Genomic DNA, 25,131 nt, shown 5'->3' on the forward strand with positions numbered 1-25,131 from the left:
AGTGGGTGGAAAATACAGTACTTTCCAACACTTTAACAAAGAATACATCTGTAGGCAGGTACAGATAAGTTACTCCATAAAAAGAGATATTAATGGCTAACTATGCTGAAAATTGTGTTTGTTTAAACCATATCAATTAAATGTTAAACACTATCATTTAGACAATTAAAGTAAATGTTTTTTTTTGCTATAAACTATGATATGTACTGTATCTCATTCATGTGCAACTTTAATAGTAGCATATGTTTTTCATAAATTAATGAATTCATAATATGAAATGGACAGTCAGAAAAAAAGAAACAATCTGGCTGGAATCCTCAGTGATCAGTGTGAAAAGAATAATACACAAATGAGAGTGAATATGACAATTTTTACAGTGGTTCAAATTACAATACTTGGCATAAAAAATATTTGGGACATCACTTCCTGTGTGGGGAAACATTCAAACATGTAACTACACAAAGTAGTTAATATTGCATACAGCATGTCTATTGTGCCACTGTTTTACTGGTTTTAACCATTATCATTCCTCCCATGTGTTTTTTAGAAGCTGGATCCTCAGTAATGCTCCTTTCTAACTTGCCCCTTTTTGAATTTGATCTTTATGATTTATATACTCCTTGGCTTCCAAAAGCCTTTATTTGGCTCTAAAATGTATTTATGTGTCCATCCTATACATTAGTACCTTTTCAAGTCCTTTATCGTCTTAGTAACTGTATTTTTTATAGGTATATTTATCTCTATTTCCTTAACCCATGAGTGAGTGTGATATACTGTAATGTGGAAAAAGTGATGCAATTTCACAATGAATTAGTAAGGTTCGCAGCTGGCACATAGAAATACATTTTTAACCAGTTCTATTGGCAAAAAGCGCAAGCCACAGGCATAGTATTTGCACTGATATCTTATATAAATACATGTGAATACTTTTCATTGTACAGTACAGTATATATTTTCTTTTCATTGATTTTGTGGGTTTACATGGTATTTGCTGCAAAGCATTCTGGAACCTCCAGATGCAGAAGACTGGTCCCTTGGAATGGACCAGATATAAGGGTGTGCTTTAGTGTTTTCCTTCATTGGGTCATAGTGTGACAACGGTAAACCCTAAATGTGACATACACCATGCAAGACAGATTTTATATTTATATTCTTAATTTTTTGCTTGGGCTTCTTTCGAAACATTCTTTATTTACACTTTTGTTACTATAATGCTATGATCGCATTGCTCTCACAAAGCTGTAGATGACCACTATGAGAGATCCAAAACACAGTTTATTATGTAGTTCCTAATATCCGTAGGGACAGCACTGGTTCCCTGATTCTGAGTAACTTGAAGCAACTGTTTGCTTTCTTCTATTGCAAAAATAAGATTAAAAAATGACAATGTCTTTGGCAAGACTGCAGTGACATCCATATTAAGTTCTAATGATTTTATTTTGCTGTCCGTAAAATGGCTGAATCCAACACCCTTTGTTTTTCTTAAATGCAGTTACGAAGGCAAAGTCTAATAGTCTTAAGGCTCATCTTAACACTTTCCAAAATTGATTTGGCATTAGTCTGAATTCGGTCCAGTACGCAATCCAGTACCATTGTTGGTAAAAACTCAATGCTGGTCTCCAGAAGTAGAATTCATTTCATGTCCTCACTCACCAAGTCTAGGCATGTATAGAACATGGCTGATACTGGCATATGTGAGAGTGAAGCTATGTCTACCAGCATGAATCCAAAAGAGGCTTCATCTCCAGAAGTCATCTGGTTTTCATATTTCTACAATTGCCACCCATGTGAAACTGTCCAACATTTCATTTAGCAGTGAAGTATTTTAATGAAGGCCTTTCTGAATTCCACATTAAATGTGGTGTAAATAATAGGATTGACTGCACTGTTGACATATCCGAGCCAAGTGAATGCACTATACAAGATTGGTGGTATTTTGCAGTTACAATGCATATTTAGGATGTGCGTAATGAAGAAAGGAAACCAACAAACAATGAAGACACCTGGGTGAAAGACAAGACAAGAAGTTACATATGTGAATATTTGTCATATACTGTAAATCACAATTAATATACTTGTAGAAAAAAAATCCAAATTTTATTTTGTATTGCTTTGTATAAGACTTCACATTTGCAAGTACTGTAAGCAGACTTTCCTAAGCTGTTAACAGTGGGCCTGACTCTAATGTGGATGGTACTGTACAGCTGCAGGGAAGAAACTGTGAAATACTGTACAACTATGCAAATGGAGCAGGAGGCATCTGTAGGAATGGATGCCTCCTGTATGCATCTGTGATCCGAGTGCTGCATCTGAAGTTGCAGCATCGGATCACCATCTTGACTATCGGTCACGATTGTTGCAGCCCTTGGCCAGTCTGTGTAAGCCAAAGCTCATCCAGACTGGCAATCACAACTGGTCAGCTGCATCCAGGAAGTCTGCATCTGACGACTCAGATACTGGGCTCGCTGCACCTACAAAATAGGGACGACGTGCCCCATTTTGTAAAACCATTTTGGACTCTGCCCCCCAAATGTCACAACATGTCAATCATGCTGTGGCTTTGGCGGGACTGCGAGTGATCACACCTTTTCATATTACACCAACTTAAATAACAAATGAAATGGTCCTTTTATATATTTCAACCAAAAGATCTATATAATACAATAAAGTAGTTGCAATCCCAAATGCACAACATGGCTAGATGTGAGACAGTCAAGTAATTTATAGTCCAGCTGACAACAAATCTTGTGCTATTGTGCTACCTCTTTGGCTCCAAAAGCCACAATTCTTTAAGTCTGACATATCTCGCCAGTGCTAGTAAAATGGCAATTATCTTTTATTGTAGGGTATGATTAACTCTTTTAAAATATAGGACATATTTAAAAGCTAGAACTTGTTGATTTTTGTTTACATTTTTATATATATTGTTCAGCATAGTTTACTCTTAATAGTACTTTATACTTACCAAGAACAATGGCTAACATCTGTGTAGCTTTCTTCTCCTTTTGTTGTGAAAGCTTCCGTTTACTCATAGTATTAAGAGAGGTCTGTGTTTTCCCATTGGGTATTGGCTGAATTTCAAAGGCTTTTTGCGGCTTTGCACTGTCATTTGGCAGCCCGTTCTTTTCAGCCTTGCAGGGGCTCTCCGCTGGAGAGGGGACAGAAGTATTGTTGAACGGATTTGATGTTGCTGGCACAGCCAGTTGCTGGTGGTTTGGAGAAGCTGATTTGTGTTTTGACTTTTCTGGGGGTGATGTACTTGACATCATCTCCATCTCCATTTCTTCTGGGTGGTTCCCAGCCTCCTGCACAAGAATCAAAAAATATAATAACAAAAAAAGTAAATACATAATCGTATACTGTACACACTGGATGTCCTAGGAATTTAAGTGAGTTCTATTACTATGGGGCTCACTGAGGGGCTTATGTAATAGGGTGTGACTTGCAGCCACTGCAGGAGCTCCTGCAAGCCTTCCTGTATTTTTAAAGCGACAATCAATTGGTTGGTTTGGCTTTTAAAATGATTGCTGCTTTAAAAATATTGGAAGACTCGCAGGAGTTCCTACAGTGGCTGCAAGTCGCACCCTATTACATAAGCCCCCCGGGTGTGTTACTGTATATACAGAACTTCACTATTTTTGGTTTATGTTTCTACTTGTCTGGAAGATTATTATACTACTATAGATGAATATTGGAGCATTGGTTTATGTGGATGATAGAGATTTCCACCAAGTTTGGCATTCTACACATGATTTTTTTCCTTTATTTTGTGCATAGAATTTTTCACATTCATTTGAATCATATGTTTTGGATGAAAGAAAGAAAAAGGCTCAGACAAATCACTACAGTACATTCCTTAATTATAGTAAGTTTCACAATTCGCCATGCAAAATATATGCTTTTCTTTTATACACATATGCTTGAGGAACAAATATTTTGGAGTGTCGTATAAGTTTAAGAAGAAGACTTATATGACTTATATGGATACAAACTATTGCTGGAGTCTTAAGACTTAAGATGCCCACAATAATTTGTGTCAGACTAATATTGCTATGGATCTATGCACAATATAATATAGCAAAGTATTTTATATATATATATATATATATATATATATTATTAATATTATCATGGACCTATACAAAGTGTAATATAGTGAAGTGCAAATTCTTATATATTTTTGTTTATTACTGTTTGAATTGGACAAAAATTCCAAAGCTGGACAGAACAATATCCATTTTAAAATGCTTAACAATTCAGCACTTCAGGCCCGATTCAGAGATGGACACAATGCCGATGTTATGCAGTTGAGCTATTATCGGTGGTCTAAGTCGCAACGTGCATGCATCAAGTGTCATTGCCGATATTGCTCACACTTAGGATTTATCCGTAAAATGATTGACAGGCAGGGACCATTTGTGAGCAGCAATGGGGAGGTGGCAACTGAAATGCAGGCATGTCACAACCATTTTTGGGGCATGTCTCGGCCTGGGACTGCAATCATGTATGCAGTTAAAATGTCTCCTTTCTACGCATTCACAGGATTACTTAGAAGTCTAAAAATTGACTGATTTGCAGCCAAGAATATCTGCAATGGATTCTTCATCATACACAGTCGCTTGGTTTTGCAAAGCCATATGTGGGCGTCTCAATAAATAAATCTCGGTGGTTGCGATATTTGCATATTTTGGCACAGCCATTTCATACAAATTGGGTGACATTAGCATACATCTCTGAATCAGGCCCTGTATCAAGACAAAAAATAATCTACCCCTCTTGCACTGAAATGTCAGCATATAATTATATGTACTGACAATGTATATCAAGTGAAAAACCCATAAAATTTCTTCCTACAGTACCATTTTTTATAGTTATTGCAAAGTTTTATCTTACCAAAAATGAATGAATAGATCCATGAATGGCAAAGTCAAACTTCAAATCCAAACACGACAATGCTCTCTGTTCAAATTTTTCAAAAATGTAAAAAATTATACAGAACTAGGCCATTTGGTCTCAAGGCAACATTTTTTAATTTATTTTAATATCTTTTGTTTTAACTGCAATCTGTGAACTGTAAACACCAAACCGCAATTTGGGCACATGTTTTAAACACAAATGACTACAGTATGCTTAAAATTATGATCACACATTGGACAAATTTAAGGCCATCAAACACTCAAATGTGATAAAATTTTTAACCATTTCCAATAATTTAAGCATCTCTATAAACTACTCTTTTATTTTATGCCGCAGAATTACCCATATAACCATCCCAAGGGATAAGAATTGGTGATTGGTGTGGAGATTCTATATTTATTATTCAGTCACTGTTGCATAGATCACTAGACACATTCCGCATTGGTTATAAATAAAGAGATAAAATAATAATTTTCGTTTTATAAATCCAGAGCTTATGCTAGTTTACATTGGCTTTGTTTAGTCCATCAGACTATACACATTCCAATTTCTTACAATTAGCAAATTCATTCCAGGTTCGAATAATAAAACAAAATACCTATCAAACATTAAAAAATTGACTGAATAATGTACCCTGTGTTGAAGTTTAGAATTATATTTTTTTAAACTATATTTCACAAACAATAATTCATAAAAATGTAGACTGCATTACACCATGAATATTTAATAAAAACTTTTACAATGTTCTTAACTTCCAGTTATAGAGATAGATAACCTAAATTTATATTATTAATGCCTAGCAAGTTTGCAAGGTGTGACATTCTCACATAAGGAAGATCATGAATGATACAGTCTCTTGAATACATGCATATTTAACAGTAATACTGAATGTTGAACAATTCATCTCATCTTGTTAAATATGTATTAATGCTCATAACACTCATAATAAAAGCAATTTATTGCCATTAGTGGATGGAAAAATGTGAAATATATTGGAAACTTAATTGCTTTTAACAATGCATCAATAACTTCTGTCTCTAATATTTTTTGAATTCCAAAATCGCAATGCTCTGATATTTTTAGCAACCAAACTCTTAAAGTGGTAAAATATTTTGTGGTTCTTCTATACAGAATAGTCAAAGATAGAACTTATATAGACTGAAAAGCTTTTATTTGAAAAATTTATATTTCCACTCCATGTATAAGCTATAAAACAGCATTCTTCACCTCAGAACCCCTCTGGTATCTGAATCACAAAACAGCCTAAGCTATCATACTACATACTGTAAATCTAAATCAGTATAATAGATCTCTATTGAATAGGTTCCATAGACCTCTATAGCGGAGATGTGGATAAGACGAGTTATACAGTCCTGGAAACCATGACACAAGCCTCCAATTTAGGTAACAATGCTATTGCTGTATTTGCAGGTTATATTTAATTAAAAAAGCGCTGTTGACAGTGTGACTTTGTAATATAAGATGGCTTCTGTTTCTTTCATGCTCCATCTAATATCTACAGTATGTGGTGCCCTTCTTGTTTAACCAGCTCACTTACAGCATCCATTAGTAGCCTCATACTCCCCCAGTAGTGGACACTTTTTGGGGCACTTTTCCTAGCATGAAGAAACTCTTACTCCTAGGAGCCATGTCCCACATCGCAGACATAACCAACACTATGCCACACAAACCAAAAATAATTGCTTGACTTTCCTTGCACCACTGTATGCCCATCTATGACCTTCCTCTAGTGCCCTGAGATTTCAACATCTCTTCTACCTCAACTAAGTCTCCATGGCATTATTCATCATTATAAAACCCAGTAAAATGTCCCACACAATGCACTGCACCATTTACATTACTATAATTGCCATCAAGCTGGAAGGTATCTCTGTCTCCCGCTGTGTTGCTGAAGCTTACCTACAGATATGATTACTGCTCACAACACTGGAGTGTATGATAATTGGTTGCTCTGTTTTTCCTAGCTAACTGCTCACGGCCTTACCAGGTCTCTAGCTGCATCATGGGAATGGGCACCATCTTGTAACTCAGCAGGCTTGCAGCAATGGCCTGAAGACCACAGCAGGCCTTCCTCACTACCAGCAGTTCCATCTCTACTGGGAGCTGTCTGTCACCTAAATAAGATCCAAATCTGGGCTCTCTCTTATCCAAGGGCCACATTCATCCCAGCCCTCTAAATGTAACAACTGTAATTGCCAGGACTTTTAAAGTTACTTTGTGTTAGTTTCTACTTCTTTGTTCCTTTTTGGGAATCTAGTTGTTGCTTAAGGATATACTGTACAACCCCAGGTGCATGATATACAGAAACACACAAATACCAGTGTGTCTTATAATAAATCTCCTTCTCCTCAGACACTTTTTATACTTGGTACTTCCATAGAGTATAGAGATTGCTGGCCTTAAGGGATCATTTCTTTATTAGGGAATTAAGAGGTTATCTTGAAGCATTGACTGCACAACAGCCATATTGCCCTTTAAAATGGTTTTTGATATTACCCACACTTATGCTACAAGGGTGTTTCAATAAATAAGGTAAAAATACCTATCATTGTGTGAATTTATTTAACTTGTACCTATAGGGCGAAATGTAATAGGGTGAGAGTTTAGAAAATGTTTAGCAGTAAACTCTCACATTTTTTTTTTGAAGCACGACACAATGATACAAGTTTAATACAGACATATCAAAGAGTAAACATGGGTACAAAATTGGTATTACAAGTGAGTGATGTGCATATGATATCATATAGAGAATACAAGGATGTATCCATGCAATGCAAAGGCTACACATGAAGCACATAGTAACTGGATAGAACATAATAGAGTTAATGACTAGAGCCACAGAGTTGACAATAAAGTATAGTACCAAAATGTCCATGCCTCAACCACTTTTCTTAATTTTCCTTTCCAACTCTCACATTTTTTTAAACTCAGCCAATGTAGTAGAGTACGAGAACATGCAAACCTTGCATGTTTTTAGACTAAAAAAACTGTCATGATTTAAACTCTCATCCAGATGTTTTCCTATTTTGAAGATAAAACTCAATGAATGTGAAAGATTACTGCTAAACTCTCACATTTTCTAAACTCCTGTTAGTTATATACCACAAAATATTTTGTTACACTTTACAATTGGGAAAAAACAGGAATAAAACAAGACTGGATAATAACAGTCATACATAGAGGGAAGAAGTCCTGCTCACAAGCTAACAGTCTAAAGGAAAATAGGCAGTGATACAAAAACGTAGATGCTACCTATTGCATAATTATCCAGCGAGATAGCAGAGGTTCTTGGTGTGCTGTATAAACCACTTACACAGGAATGACGGCCAATTGTCAGGAGGATTTGAAAGTGAAGAAAGGGAAAATATGTAAAGTTACTGTCAGGTTGCAGCCTAGGATTGGCCATTGCTCAACTTTGCACCGGCTTCCCCCGATCTCCCGTGGGGTCAGTGGAGGGTAACACGCTGAGCATAATACTTAGTGCCATGTGAACTGCCTTGGGCTGCTCCGTGCCTGGTTTCTGCAGTTGCCGTCACGGATGCGGCCATAACAGTTTGCATCACCTGACGACTCCATACCCAATGGTAGCATGATGGTGGTCATCTGACGCTGTCCACCAATGATCTGCTACTGCAGGGGATAAAGCCAGACTGTGGATCACAGGAAGTTGCCTCAGGAATGTTGTTGTTTTCCAGTGTCTGCTGATGCTACTTCGGTACAGGTCTGTCCTTGTGTTACTCCTGTGATTACCAGTTCAGCAATTACCAAATCATTGTGATCCAGTGTGTTCAGAATATCTCTTCTGTGTTACAGCAATTACCAAATCATTGTGCTCCGGTGTATTCAGATTATTTCTCCTGTGTTACAGCAATTACCAAATCATTGTGCTCCAGCGTGTTCAGAATATCTCTTCTGTGTTACAGCAATTACCAAATCATTGTGCTCCAGTGTGTTCAGAATATTTCTCCTGTACTTGCAGCAATTACCAAATCATTGTGCTCCAGCGTGTTCAGAATATCTCTTCTGTGTTACAGCAATTACCAAATCATTGTGCTCCAGTGTGTTCAGAATATTTCTCCTGTACTTGCAGCAATTACCAAATCATTGTGCTCCAGTGTGTTCAGAATATCTCTTCTGTGTTACAGCAATTACCAAATCATTGTGCTCCAGTGTGTTCAGAATATTTCTCCTGTACTTGCAGCAATCACCAAATCATTGTGCTCCGGTGTGTTCAGAAAATCTCTCCTGTGTTGCAACAATTACCAAAGCATTGTACTACAGTGTGTTCAGAATATCTCTCCTGTGCTTGCAGCCATTATCAAATCACTGTGCTCCAGTGTGTTCAGAAAATCTCTCCTGTGCTGCAGCAATTTCCCAAGCATTGTGTTACAGTGTGTTCAGAATATCTCTCCTGTGCTTGCAGCGATCACCAAATCATTATGCTCCAGTGTGTTCAGATTATCTCTCCTGTGTTGCAGCGATTACCAAATCACTGTGCTCCACTGTGTTCAGAAAATCTCTCCTGTGTTGCAGCAATTTCCCAAGCATTGTGCTACAGTGTGTTCAGAATATCTCTCCTGTGTTGCAGCAATTACCAAAGTATTGTTACTACAGTGCCCGGCCTCAGTTCTGCTGTCATTACAGCATCCAGTCTCAGTACCGCTGTCACCACAGCATCCAGCCTCAGTACCGCTGTCACTACAGCATCCAGTCCTCAGTTCCATTGAGCTTCGTAGATCCTCCGGTGTATATATTGGAAGCTATACAAGGGTATAGCATAATCCTTGTAAGAAGTATCCATGGTAGCAAGGCTCTCTATTCCTGTGAGTACCAGTTACCTGACCAAAGGACCGCGGCCTGCCACCTGGGTGCAGCTAAACCCATATCCCGCTTGGAGGGGTCACTGGAGAACACCTCCCGGGTGGTTAGATTCTGCACCTTTGGTCAGGTCTTGTAAACGACTGGTACTCGTGGATGAGGAGACCTTGTGTACAGACCCCACATCTCACACTTCCTCTAGCCCTGAACCTCAACTTGCACCCCTCAGTAGGGGATTCCATAGAGCCAGTCGTGACAGTTACAGTATGTGTGGACTTTATAGAGCAAATATAATTGGGAAGGATAGCTTATAAAGTAATGTGAGTGGTTCTGGAGTTTGTTAAGCTTGTCTGCAGAAATGAGGTTTTAAGGAATGATTGAAGGTTTAGAGACTAGAGGAAAGTCTTATTGTGCATGGGAGGGCATTCCACAGACTGGGTGCAATGTGAAAGATGTTCTTTAACCGTATATGGGAACAGCTAATGTGTGTGGATGAGAGATGCAGATCTTGTGCAGGGCAGAGAAGTCAGGTTGGGAGATATTTTTAGATAAGTGTAGAGATGTATGGTGATGTAGTATGGTTAAAAGTGTAAGTAAAAGTATTTTATATTGAGTACGGTAGAATACAGGTAACTAATGGATGGTCTGACAGATAAACAATTTTCTGATAGAAATGGCAAATATGACTTGTGAAAACTTTAGAAAATTGAGTAATCACATTGGTATTCCTTTATGCCCCCAACACTAAACAGACTGCCTTTTTAGACAGTTATTTAATGAGTTTCAAAAAAAGGGAGCAATACTTTAACTAAGGGATTTTAACATGGTTTCCCATACTAGGGGAATGTAACATGGTGTTGGAACCCAAACTTGATCCAGTTTACACTATCAATAAACTTTGGATTCCTGATTGTCATAATCCTTCTTAAGCTTTTTGTCAGATTCTTTGTTTGATGTGTGGTGAGTAGAACACCCAACATTTAAAAATTTTACTTGTATGTTCACAGATAAAAATTTAGAATAGTTCTCACTTTTAGTGGATAAATGAATAATGCAGAAAATAATGTATTCTATTATTTTTTATGTAATATTGATGATGATCCAGATGGGTATTGCATAGATCTTCACCTCCCCATGCTTGAAATGCACATTTCAGCAAGTTGTAGCGCTGCTAGATGCTTAAACACATGCATTTGAGATGACATCATCATTAAAGAAAATTGTTGACTCCCATCCTGGCCTTTAGGTGACCAATAACATGGAAATTCGCTCATTTTGTGGTCAATTCTTCATTATACCCAAAAGGTTTATTATCTTACTCAGAATTAGACATAAAAGGCCATAATGGCTGTTTATACAGTATGTGAAACTAACACATACTGCACCTTGTTAGGGATCAAAAACAGAGCTAACAATACACTAAAATATGAATCACTAGCTGTCAGTGTATTTATTTTATAATAAATCACCACTCCTCCCCCATCTGTTCACCTCTCTCTCTCTCTCTCTCTCTCTCTCTCTCTCTCATTATCTTCCATTGTCCTTAGTTGCTTTGTCTATGTTTGTCCCCACAACTGGATCCCCCCAATTTCTGCAAAAACAAGATAGTCAGCACTCGGAGAGGATAGCTGATCAGCTTAGTGTAGTAGTACCAGGGCCGTAGCTACGGTAGTGCGGCCGTTGCCATCGCACATGGCACCACAGGTCAGGGGGTGCTGTTTGGGCCTGTCAAATTTCTGTTTATTATCATTATTGCTTGTAGCTTCCTATTATTTCATCCCCAGCATCTCTTGGCCTCTGCTATCTCTTCCCTGGCCCTTCCCCATGTAGCCATGGCCCTTTTTGGGTGCATTGTGTCCCTTTGAAAAATGAGGGGTGCGTCAATGCTCTTACTGGCACAGGTCACCAAAAAGTCTAGTTACGGCTCTGAGTAGTACCACTGTAATGATGTTTTTCTGTCCCCCAAGAAAATATTATTGATGTGCGCTGACCCTTATGTTTTGGTTTTTTATTGAAAAAAAGTTTTAAAAAACAGCTAAAATAATTTTATGTTTGCAATCCTAAATTCAGATTGAAAATCCAAATTCTGAACTATCAAAGATCAGATCCTCGACTTGGATTTATCCAGATCTCTTCAGTGCAGTGGCATAACTAAAGGGGGTCGAGCAGGGTGTGTGCCCTGTGTGACGTAGGACCGGCGGCATGGGGGTGGCGCCGGCGGCCACGGTACCGGCCCATCTTAGTTAGCCAGTGTAGTGCCGACCGCAGTGAGTGTGGTCAGCACTACACATTATACACAGGGGGCACTTTATAATGGGCACTATTAGGGGCCTGCATAAGAGAGACCACTACTGGGGACATTGCATACTGGGGGTACTGCATAAGGGAAACTACTGGGGTTAAGGTGCATATGGAAAGGAATGTTCAGAGTGATGAGAGAGGGGTGTGTCATGTTGCCATTTTTACATTTGCCCTTGGCTCCAAATACCCTAGTTATGCCACTGCCTCAGGGGATTGGATCCGCAATCAGATTAGTCTGGATGCACAAAATTCAGGTGGATTCGGATATCTGGAGAACCAAAGCACACATCTCCAAAAGTTATTATTAGTTTAAACTTGCTATGACAATCACACCATTTCTATATTATTTTTAATTAAGTCTTTCCAGGAGTGGTACTGACTTTTTACTGTTTTAAATATACAGGGATAATGCCAATGTGAACATAGTTATAGAAAAAATTAATGTACTTGGTCATGAATTACTGCATGTTTAGTATGGTTTAGACATTTACAGTAAACATCATTAAATTGATTTAAATCCCCCATTCCAGTTGGGCTCTAACAGAAGCATCCATGCTAAACAGGCAAAACTGCTACATTTGTCTAACTACTGTATGAATAACAAAAAGGAGCAATTTGATTCTGGAACAAACCAAACTTAAACATAAGGGGGGCAAATGCATGCAGGAATGTTACTAGGGTGGTGCGACCTGTGCCATGCAGTAGCGGATTTACTGCTAGGCAACCAAAGTTGACCGCATGCTCCACTGAAAATGCCGGAGCATTGGGCTGGCTCCCGGCAAGTTGTCAGTGAGTAGACAGCTGCTGGGTGCCAGATCCAGCACTGGCCTGATATGAATCTTCTGTATTTTGTTCTTGAGATATGGGAGCAGGGGATGAAGGTGCATGACTGCATACAGTGACCGGAGGGGGACGGATACACTGCCCTACAATGGAGCACCCAGTGACAGACTGCAAAGGGGACAGCTAGGGAGGAGCCGCAGCACCGTTATCCCATGAAAAGAAAGTTGATGAGAGATATATACGGCTCTGTTCAGGCAGCTGTGTTTTGGGTTAAAAGCTAGCAGGGGAGGCTGGTTCAGGGGGCAGGGTGCCACCTGGCCCCTGGGAAGAACATCTTTGCTGCAATGAGGGCTGCCAGTGCGCAATTGCTGATGGCAGGGCTGTAAACAAGAGTGCTACTGGTCCCTCTAATGGTGTGTATAACACAATTAGAGCATCTGGGCAGCATACTCTGCTTACTGCCCGTCTGTCAGTCCAGGGACACAGTGAATGACGGGGTGGCTGTGGCCAGAGGGTACTTGGAGGGGTTGGGGAGGGCAGTCAGGCCATTATGCTAGTGCTACATGTAGCATTACTATTAGTGATTCAGTGTGAGCCACTAATCTATACAGTATATTGGGCAGACTGCACTGTGACTAATAATCCCTGCCTGTGTCCTCACCCCCTACAATGCTCATTCTCTCCTGTCAATAAGCAATGGGAAGGATGGAGGTCTAAAAGGCATTGCTAGGCTCCACCCCCTTTCCTGAGGCTCCGTCCCCTTTTCAGGGGCATCCATTCCATGCACAGTGAAGTTGGGACTTAGAGCAAGTTGGAGGTATGCTGATAGTTGTAAAATTATGGGGGTATCCATGCATGGCAAAGTTGGGAGGTATACATATGGTTGTAAAATGATGTACAATAAGATATCAATATCTTTAGTGAAGTGTAAACATTCAAAAATTATTTTAGTAGCTCTTAAATCTACTTCAGTGTGCATGCAAAGTTGTTCAAAATGTTTTTGTAACTGATATTTGTGAATTTTATTGTTTTGAGAGTTAAACTATAGTCTGTACTGAGATGTGGGCATTATGGTAACTTAACATTACTTTCTAAACAGGAATAACAAATAGATTTTTGAGTGTGGAGGATCTTGTTGCCAGGTTGGGGGCCACTGGAAAAATCATGTCACCCATGGATATAGGGGGGAAGGGCTTGGGGTGATCTTGCCTTCAGAAGCCACAGTTGAAGTTCTGTCCCTGGATGAAGGGTATGAAGGTTGATGATCAATCATCAATCATCACCCTTAATTTTGGCGACACTGCAGTTTGGCTGCCTCCATAATATTTTTGTGCAGGCTCATTGTGTCTGGCCCCATACATTTTGTGAGAAAGGAGATGGAGCTTTGCTCTGTGTAACCAAAATGAGGAGCCTGTCTGAGGGAAGAGACAATCAGGGACACTGATCTCAGCATGCATTCCAACACAGCCATACCATGGTAAGGTGAAGACTCACAGTGCTGCCCATTACAGGTTTGTACTGCAATGGTTGGATGAGACCGGAGCTCCACCAGTGCTGGACCCAGAGTAGGTTTCTGGCTGAGAGACAGTCAAGTCACTCTTCGCCTCAACAATGCGAAGTGGGCATTGGGGGGCACCAAACTGAGTATTTGTGTAGGGTGACAGCCTAGCTTTACCCCTGCATCAGTCACATCCACAAATGTTAAGTTCGTGAATGTGACACACACACTCAAACACGCATATAAATGGGATTGTTTGGGGCAGGGGGGCCCAAATCAATGGCTTGCTTAGGGCCCTATGAGGTCTAAATCCACCTCCGGTGCCATGGCACAGGGCAGGGAGCTCTTTTTGGACCTGTTAATTTTACTGTTTATTATCATTCTCCCTTGTAGCTTCCTCTTGTTTTATCCCCAGCATCTCCTGGTGTCCCCTATCTCTTCCCTTGCCCTTCCCCATGAGACCACGGTCCTTTTTCAGGTGTACTACAGATGTGTCCTCTACCATCTTTGCAGCTTTGCCAACAAATGTGTGCATGCATCGCTCCATGCAACTTGCCAAGCATGAATGCAAACAAAAACCACATAACGCCAGCCGGCGGCAGCATTCGCTCCATGCAATCCAATGGATCATGGGTGCAAATGCAGTGTGCGTACACATTCACGGGTGTACGACTAGCGCAAAACGTGGAACTATTTGTTGCATCAGCGGCAAAGATACAAGAGGACACATCTGTATCTTATGTCCCTATTTAAAAAATGGAAGGCAGGGGGCGCCAATGCTCTATCTGGCACAGGGCACCAAAAAGTCTAGTTATAGCTCTGAATACATGTGTTTATTGAATGCAGGGCAAATACTGGCTCCTTTTGCATGTAGTGCACAAATTGTCAAGTTTTTTTTTTTACACTGAAATTTAGAATTAAGCTAGGACATGCCTTTCCCAACCATAAATCTCTCTACACAATTGTGCAAATTGCTCAATTTTTTTACTCTTTTTTGTATTCTTTTCTGAATCAGGCCCAGACAATTCAACAATCTCAATATCAATTTCCAGATATATATGTACAAAGCATCAGCAGGAAACCAAGGCTAACATCAATTATCAAAGTTATCAAACTATACTACAAGAGAAATTAGTGGCCCTGCATCTTCCAGTCTCCATAACTTATGCTCACAAAAAGGTGGATTGTTCAACTTACGCTCACAAAATAATCATGAGAGCCCACATACCTTCAATGTAAATATAAAAATTAAAAAGGATAAAAAACCACCGATCAAAATGAAATAAAAAGAAATGTAAAAAATGCTGCAATGTGTCATAAAAAAGTAAAATTAGATGGATAACTATTTTGTTGTTATATAAAATAGTATGGTCCAGACTTTTATGGTTGTAATTGGACTTGCAGAACTAATAATATGTGAGTTGTTACACACATAAGGTTTGTAGTAATGGTCCATTATACTGTAGGAGGTTATGCTTATTTAGCACTACATGCATACAGTACTTTATGTAATACACTTGTTCAAATTATAGTAGTAAAATGCCAAAGCTCTGATTAAATCTACAAACCTTTTCCCAGAGGCAGAATTATTCACTGCCGACTTAAAATATGTTTAACCTTTTGGGAAATAAGATAAATAATAGAAGATATGATATGAAGCAGTCTCACTAAGGAAAGTGCATACAATTGGCAGTTCCTTAGTGTATGAATTACTGTACATTTGAACAGGCAGAAATGAAAATTAGCTACATTGGAGGAACTGCTTGGTCAAAGGGTTAATCGTAAGGAATGGAAACCAAGTAGCGAATTCCACTGTTTAGGAAGACATGTCCAACCTGTAGCTATGGATAGACTTAGACCGGGTTCACATCAGTACAATGTGTATCTCGACTGACAGAACGAGATGTCAGTTGGCTGTACACACTGAATGATATAGTGCACAATAACGTGCTATATCGTTCATGGCCACATTCAGCTGTATGCTGCTGGCCGCCTGGTCCTCCCATCTGCCGTGCAGTACAGCAGATAGGACGACCCCAATGTTGGCCGGTGGGAGTGAGCAGTAGTATGTACTTATCAGACGATGTGTATGATATGCCTATCCATTCCGCGGGATCGGACAACATATCATCTGATGTGTACCCACCCTTAGTGAAACATGTTTTGCAAACTATATCTGTAAAATGAGATAAAATGTAAGCCTCATACCTGAGATGCCCCACTGAGTCCCTGTTTACAGTCTGAACACCATCTAGGTAAAACCTGGATAACACAGATGAAGTAGATTTTGGTAAGATTAAAGATTAAAGTAAGATTAAAATTATACTTAAGTAATGTTACTTATATATCACTGTTTTTGACAGAGAGCAGATGAGAGAGATTAGAAGAAGGACAAGACTTCAGTGTCAGAGGGGTTAGTACCTGATTGGTTGTGAGCTGCTCTGTGGAACTGTAAAATGACTTATCCTTACTGACTTTCTGGCTACCCCCTTCAGTAGGGGGCAACAAGGTTGGCTCTGCATTGGGCATTGCTGTGGCAATAGTGGGTCGGTGCAGGCCATGACGTCGTGATTGCATCATCATAGCCCCACCCCCCACATTACAATACCGAGATTTCCGGAATTGTAAGATGGCGCGATTCAGAGTGAATCCCGCCACAGACCTTTCCAGACAGCCCACTTTGACTGGTAAGTACAGAGGGTGCGGAGGGTTGCGTGGAGGGGAGGCCAAACTGGTAGACTTGCCTTCTCCTGCAGGGGCCCGGGAGCACCACTTGATGTTCGGGAGCCTCCTGTCCATTGAGGGAGAGTTGGCAAGTCTGAACTTACTGCTCTTAAAAAAAACAGTTATTGGCATGTTACAGTGCGCACGAATACACCCCCTTTAAGTAAAAAGAGTAGGTCTGCGTGCAAAATGTGGTATAGTTGGTCAAAAGGGTAACACAGCTGTGATAGTGTACATTCACAGTCATGTTTCTACTAATAAAGAAATATCACAAATATACAGATGTACCATATTTCCCTGATAATAAGACCTACCCCGAAAATAAGCCCTACCCTTACTTTTGAAAAACGGTCCAAAATAAGCCCTACCCTTACTTTGAAAAGCAGTCCAAAATAATCCCTACCCCGAAAATAAGCCCTAACAATCTTCCCATTTTGTCCGGTCCCTGTGCTACACTAAAATGCCCCCAGCTCCGCCCCCCACATGAAATGGATGCCGTTGTTCAAGATTAACAGTGGCATCGAATCACAGCTGCAGCGTCTCACTCTCTCACAGTGAGCGCGTTGCAGCTGGCGTGCGTGGCAGCATCATTTACAGTAGTGCCATGGAGGAGAGTAGAGAAGATTGGGTCCACTTCTTCTGCAGGAAATGAAGGTGCAAGAAATCCAGGCCGGAATTCGGGGTATGGACACTTATGATGATGTTATTGAAGATGACATGACCATTTTTGAATAAAGGTAGATTTTTTTGTTCACACTTACCTGTTTATTGAAATTGCTGTCAATGCTAATTAAAATAAGCCCTACCCCGAAAATAAGCCATATGGAGTTTTTTGACCAAAAAAAAAAATAAGACAGTGTCTTATTATCGGGGAAACAGGGTATCCTCATACACCTACACCTAGCATCTGTACACCAGATGGCACTACTGAGACGCTCTAAGAGGGGTAGTGTACCATATTTTTCTTTGACATTTTGCATCTTATTTGCATAGCAAACCCAGGAAAACACTCCTCACAGTGTACTAGAGATGCTGGGCTGTGACTTCAACCGCACAGGAATTAGTTTTAAACATATACAAAGTTGCAGATGAAGCACAGCAGAACTTGTTGTGAGAAAACCCTGTGGGGACTTGCATCAGAACCCTTCTAACACAGATTCAGGTTCAGGTGCACTGCACACATACTGTACAAATGTCATACAGCAAATTGATCAGTGTAAGCTAGAAAATACATTTTAATGCTCCCAGTTGTTTGTTCAAATAAGATGCAAATTTGGAGTTAAAAAGATGCATGTCGCGGCCAAAGTCAAAGTTGCTCAGGACCTGCCGTGCCCCCGACCAATGTCAAGTCGCTCAGGACCTGCAGTGCCCGCGGCCAAAGTCAAGTCACTCAGGACCTGCAGTGCCTTTTTATTTATTCAAATAAGATGCATATTTTCAGTGAGAGAGATGTTTGGTGCGGCCAAAGTTGCACAGGACCTGACGCATCGAGAGCGGCTTATTGCTGTGATTTGAGCAACAATGTATGAGGACACATCTGTATTAGATGTTTTAAGTCATATTTCCTTGTGTTATGTAAAATAAGACAAAGGGGGAGATTTAGCAAAGCTTGGAGAGAGATAAAGTACAAACCAACCAGCTTCCAATTATCATTTTACAGGCTGTATTTGAAAAATGACAGGAACTGATTGGTTAGTACTGCATCTCCAAGTTTTGATAAATTTCTCCCATAAAGTCTTAGTGGAAAGCAAAAACAAAATTATTAACATAAAAACCACCTTTATCTATTAAATTATTCAATGCTATCCTGGTTGTTAGACTCCACAAGACGCATTATTATATTCAAATACAGTATGGGAAGTTACAGATGCCAAGGTTAGGAAATCCCAACAGAATTGGCAAATTAAAATGAATATTTAAATATTCAGGGTTGCATTTAAAGAATGTTGTAGACAATTAGCTAGGACCCATAGTTTTATCTTCCTTTGCCATTATGAGAATGCATAATATCACATTAATGATATACTTTTGATCTATGTATTATACATTGAAGTGGGATTTCATTATATAAAGGTAATGGTAGGTGGCTTTACCATACTGTGATGTCTTGGAAATGCCTAGATCTGCATCAGTTGTAATCTGACATCTTGTGAGTCAGTTTGAACACCAGCTAGGCTACTTATGGCAAGATGATGTCAATTATCAGAGTTCAAATAGGGTATGATAGTGGGTGCTCAATGCTTGGGCATTCCATTTCCAAAGTGGTGTGGACAATCAACATTCCTGGAGTTATGGTGTAACGTGTATTGGGAATACCTTGTGGAAAGCATTACCACCCATCAGTGGATGACCATGGGTGCCTAATCATCGTGATCAGTGGTATCTTGTCAGAAGTGTTGGTGGTAACAGACAAGTGATACTGGCTCAACATTCATCTATATCTTACACAAGACACTGCAAAAACTCTAATACATGCAATCATTATGTCCCACATTGACTATTGCAATAGTCTCCTTATTGGTCTTACCAAAAATAGGCTCTCCCCACTACAATCCATTTTGAATGCAGCTGCGAGGCTGATCTTTCTCACCAAGTGTTCAGTGTCAGTCCCTCCACTGGCTGCCGGTCTTCTACCGTATTCAATATAAAATACTTCCACTCACACATAAAGCTATTAACCAAACCACACATACAGTACATACATCTCTTCACTTATCTCAAAATATCTTCCAACCCAACATCTAAGCTCTGCACAAGATCTGCATCTTTCATCCCCATGATTACTTGTTCCCATGCACGGTTATTGGACTTTTTTTGGGCTGCACCCACCCTGCAATATGTAGCACCTATCTTTGCGTATCAACACCTAATTCCCTATAGATTGTAAGCTTGCGAGCCCATTTACCTTTATGTATGTCTTTTACGTATGTCTTTTATGTATGTATGTATGTATGTATGTATGTATGTCTTTTACAACCCAGTAAAGTGTTAATGTTGATTCAAATTGTAAAGTGCAACAGAATTTGCTGCGCTATATAAGAAACTGTTAATAAATAAATAAATTAATGGTGGAAAGGTCCATTCTCACCCAAGGTCCTGCACCAACAAATATCAGGGAGCTGTGGGAAGTTATCCAGATGGTATGGGTCATCATCTCTCCAAAGGTCTTCCGTCCACTTGTAGAATCAATGCCACATTGAGTTGCTGACTTTTTCAGCCTAGAGTGGGTCCTACAGGATACTAGACATCTATCCCATGACTTTTACTGAATTGCAGGGATAGTAGCAAACAATATTATAACAGAAGTGTTAATGCAATTTGTGCAGGATATATTGCCTTGCAGATGGTATTTGCACTTAAAGTAATGCTGAGGCAGTAAATATACAATGGTCCACGGTTAGTAGAACAAGATACTGGTTCCAAGCAGACTGGGGTTCTCCAATAGACAGACCATGCAAGGCAAATGCAGGAAAGTCACCAGAACATGGATCAGGATCAGACCAGAGATTTTCACAGCAGTGCAAAACTATCACTGGCAAGGACCTACACCAATGAAAAGATCTGCATCTGTAATGAGCCACAATGGCATCTCTTAACACTAGTGGGATGCACTACACTGATCTTATTATCTATATGTAAATAGCCAGATCTAGGAAGTTGATGAAGATAGTGCTTGAATTAAACTAAAGTTGAATATTCTTATCATTATTGTTTAAAATGGTAAAAAACTATATATACCTCTACCAGCTGACCAAGTTCACCCCAATGTTCATAGATGTACTAGTATTTATTTTTCCCAATAAGCCATACACATATTGGTGGAACTAGGGGCAAACTTGATCCCCACAGGGGTACCATTTTTTAAAATCTTCATTCATATTACTTTCAGAAAGAAAATATGTTACCGCTTGTATACCTTGTTCATAATTGATACTAGTGTATATGGACATCACATCTGCTGTAACTAGGTGCATGTTCTTTTCCCATTGTACTTTCTTTAATTTATTTAGAATATAAATAGTAACCTTCAAGTATGATTTTTTTTTTTAACTAATGGCTGTAGATGGCAGTCAATAAATGAGGAAAGGTTTGCTGTGAGGATGTCAACTCCAGTTATGATAGTTCAACCGGGGGTATTATTGATATCTTTATGTATTTTAGATAAAATGTGGTGACTTGTTTGACTGGGTCTTCTTTCTTTAAAAATATTATTTTTCAGTAATTGTACATTTATTAAAAAACTTTTCCAGTATTTTATCAATTGTTCCTTTGATCCCATCAGAGAGATCAGATCTAATATTCTGATATTATTTTTTGCCTTAAACTCAATAATCATTATAGATATCAACCTTGAGAAGTAAGGTTTTTTTCTTTACACGAATCATGAATTAATTTTCACCTATTCATGTTGTCCTAACAAATTATTATAAGCTAAATGTATAATTTCAGCTGGGGGTCATTGATATAATCCAAGCTGTTTAAAGCCATGTGCTGTTTCAATTAATTATCCAGGTACTGCAGTCATTCAGTGGAGTGTGTGCACCATTTTGAAATACCTCTACCCTTGTATACTGTATAGTGATTTTAGGTCACTTTTGTGTAATAGGACCATGGGGAGTTTCAGGCTGCTTACACCCTAAGCAGAAGTGGTCTATTGTATATTTTTTCTATTAGTCTACCAGTGGGAAACATCTCCACACAATGCCATTGTTGTTCCAGCGCTGGGATCCTATATTTGATCCCAGCACTGGGAAACTTCTCCAATGCGGCAAAAATGAAGTAATGGCAGGAAGTGGCATTATGTAATACCACCCCACTTTGAGCACTAATTGCTGCCGAGTGGATTCAGTCCAGGGAGGTCTGAGGCAGACCAGTCAGACAGTCCAGGTGGGACTGCAATTGGAGACCAGTGTGTTCTGGGAAGTTACTGGTGGTTAGGAAGCCATGGCTCAGACCTACAGAAGGTAGGGAGACCCTAAATCTCTAAAAGACTGTGTTGAGAATGCAACTGTGAGGCTGTGGCAGCCAGCCAGCTAGAGACCAGGCCGGAGCCTGTTTCAGGACAGCTGACAATTGAGTAGCCAGGCCATGCCAATTATCACAGGGTTACTCTGCAGGAAGCAAAGAGTGAGACTTTGGACTCTATTGGCACACTAGCTGCCCAAAGGTAATCAGGGGTGAAGAAGTGAGTCAGTGCCCTGATTGGGGACTAGGTGTTTGTTACTTTCTGTTCATTTGTGTTGCGCCATTTCATGCTGGAAGTAAAGCACCATTTTCATTTATTATTTACTGAAATGCACCTAAACACTGCACCACTGACACCCATCTACTGAGATAATTACCCCAAGTCATCACAATATATATATATATATATATATATATATATATGTATGTGTGTTTGTTTGTACTCAAAATCACTGTGCACATTTAATTTCACCGCCACTGCAGCACAACATGGTTTTGGAGGAGTGCAAGATTTGATCATGGAACTAAGCTTGCACCTGTACTGGGACTCACTTTCATTGACTGATCACTCTCTATTGCTTAGTATGTTTTACACCTTCAGTTTCAACTTGAGGCTACACATTGCATGCAGTGATAGTGTCCTTCTTTCATTTTTGATTGTAGGCTCTCGTCTATTGAGACAAAACTCTGCACCAATTTCTGTCTCATATTTTCTGCCCTTTTATAGATGATTCTTGGGTTGTCTTTGATCAAAGGGCGCAGGTCATTATCTTATTTTAGAATAAGCCAATGCTTCCTTATTATGGATTGTATAAATTTGGTATTACTATTGAACTGTGTTACAAACATTAGGTCTAAATAATTTATAGTATTTTTCTGTTTGTATTCAATCAGTTCTTTTCTCTCAAGCTGTTTTTCAAAATTTATCTGTTCTTCTAATTCTTACAGTTTATACCCTTTAGTAATGAAGTTATTTTTAAGTACTTCACTCTGTTCTAGGAATACAGATTCTTCTGTACAGTTGCATCTAATTCTTCTGAACTGCTTTTAAGCCAGCTTTTGTGGTGGTTACTTGAGACCAGTAATGCATTATTTCTGTTAACTTCTTTTATGTGGGTCTTTGGACTGGATCCTGTTGTCTTTGATGTAGATCTCAAGGTCCAAAAATATTGCATTTTGTTTGCTCTTAGTTGTTGTGAATTCTAGATTGATGTGGTTATTGTTTATATGGCTAATGAAATACTGTAAGTCTACATCGGTGCCATCCCAGACAAAGAAGATATCATCAATTTATATTTTCCAGCAAATTAGGTTATCTTTATATACATTATTGTACCATATGCAAACATTCTCCCATTTCACAACAAATACGTTTGCATAACTGGTTGCAAAAGAAGTTCCCATGGCTGTCCAGCATTTTTGGCAATAGAATTTTTCCTCATACCAGAAATAGTTATGAGTTAAGATAAATAGATGTTTTCAATGATGAAGTTTATTTGTCAATTTGTAATTTCAGTCATTGTGGAGAGGAAATGCCTAGTATAGTCACATCCTATATCATGGGCTATGCATGTGTATAATGACTTGATGTCACATGTGCCCAGGGTATAACTTATCCTTCCATTGGAAATCACCAAGAATTTGTAGTACAGTATGCTTATTGCATCCTTCAAGTGGCTTCTTTGTTTCAATACTAGATCCTGTAGGAAAAAATCAGTATACTTAGAGAAATTTGCTGTAATGGACTGTATTCCTGATATGATAGGTCATCCCATTGGATTTTGTCGATCTTTATACATTTTCGGCAGAAAATAGAATGTTGGTATCTTCTGATTTTTTTCACAGATGAAGTCATATTCTTTTTTTGTTTATAATGCCTATATCCAGCCCTTCTTTCAGTATTGATTACAGATCTTTTGAGAATTTTGTAGTAGGGTCATTTTGCAATAATTTGTATGTACTTACGTCTGCCAGCAGTCATTCTGCCTCTCATTTATAATTATCCTTTTCCAAAAGAACGATTCCACCACCTCTGTTGGCTGGTTTGATAATGATTGTAGTATCCTCTTTTAGTTCTCGTATACTTTTCCTTTCACTTTGTGACAAATTATTCTTTATTTTTTGTTTTTTTGATAAATTTGCAATATCCTTTTCTATTCATTTTTGAAAAGTCTCTATATGAAGACCCTTACAATGACTTGGATTAAATGTAGATGCATGTTTGAGTCCTGTGTGTTTAAATTCTTTCACACCCAATGATATTGTATTTGGTATCCATTATTTGTAAAAGAAAATGTCTTTATACACAATTTTCTTACAAATTTCTGAGCATCTATGTAGAGATCAAATTTGTTAATTTGTGTCCTTTCTCCAATACTTTTATTTGTGGTTCTATTAGAGTTTTTTTACTTAAATTGAAGGTTGTGGTCTTTGATTCTATTAAGTCCTTCTTTTGTTGCTTCTTGTGTTTTCCCCCTCTCGTTCCTCTTTTTTTTGTCCGTAATTTATCTTCTGGTTTTGAGGTGTTAGGGTGTAATCTGGGAGATTTTTCAATCCATAGTCCAGTTCTAAAAAATCATCTTCATCATCATTTTCATCCTCCATATCTTCAATGTGGTTTCTTTTCATTTAATGTTTCCTTGGTATGTGAATTGGTTTTTGGATTTGCATTTGTATGCAGTTTTCTTCCCTATTTCTCTGTGATATGTTTTGGATTAGGGAATTGAATTGTACGTTTTCTTCCTTCATTGCTGTTTCCCGTCCTGATCTACTGTATATGAGTCTTTTATCAATTTATATGGGTTATTTCCAAATGTGACATTTTTTTAATTATATGGTTGGTATTGAACATAAAAGAAGTTAACAGAAATAACGTTACTAAAGGGTATAAACTGAAAGAATTAGAAGAGCAGATAAAATTAGCAAACCAGCTGGAGAGAAAAGAACTGATTGAATACAAACAGAAAAATACTAAAAATAATTTAAACCTAATGTTTGTAACACAGTTCAATAGCAATACCAATTTTATAGAATCCATAATAAGGAAGCATGGGCATATACTAAAATTAGATAATGACCTAGCCTTTTGATCCCAGACAACCCAA

The 25,131-nt window shown here is 38.8% G+C and overlaps 1 protein-coding gene across 2 annotated transcripts in view; it reads right to left on the reverse strand.

Annotated features, from left to right (window-relative positions):
- Positions 1-350: 350 nt before the first annotated feature.
- The window catches only part of DRD2 (dopamine receptor D2), a 429,189-nt gene continuing 404,408 nt past the window's right edge, over positions 351-25,131 (reverse strand). For both annotated transcript variants that reach the window (XM_088443014.1, XM_088443013.1), the window contains exons 7-8: positions 2,966-3,305; positions 351-2,003 (exon numbers count right to left, since the gene is read on the reverse strand). In XM_088443014.1, coding sequence (XP_088299140.1) covers positions 1,810-2,003; positions 2,966-3,305 — 534 coding nt within the window. In that variant the 3' untranslated portion in view covers positions 351-1,809. The remainder of the gene's footprint in view (positions 2,004-2,965; positions 3,306-25,131) is intronic.

The sequence above is a fragment of the Taudactylus pleione genome, unplaced genomic scaffold, assembly GCF_031769625.1.
Source record: "Taudactylus pleione unplaced genomic scaffold, aTauple2 ptg000322l, whole genome shotgun sequence".
Taxonomy (NCBI): domain Eukaryota; kingdom Metazoa; phylum Chordata; class Amphibia; order Anura; family Myobatrachidae; genus Taudactylus; species Taudactylus pleione.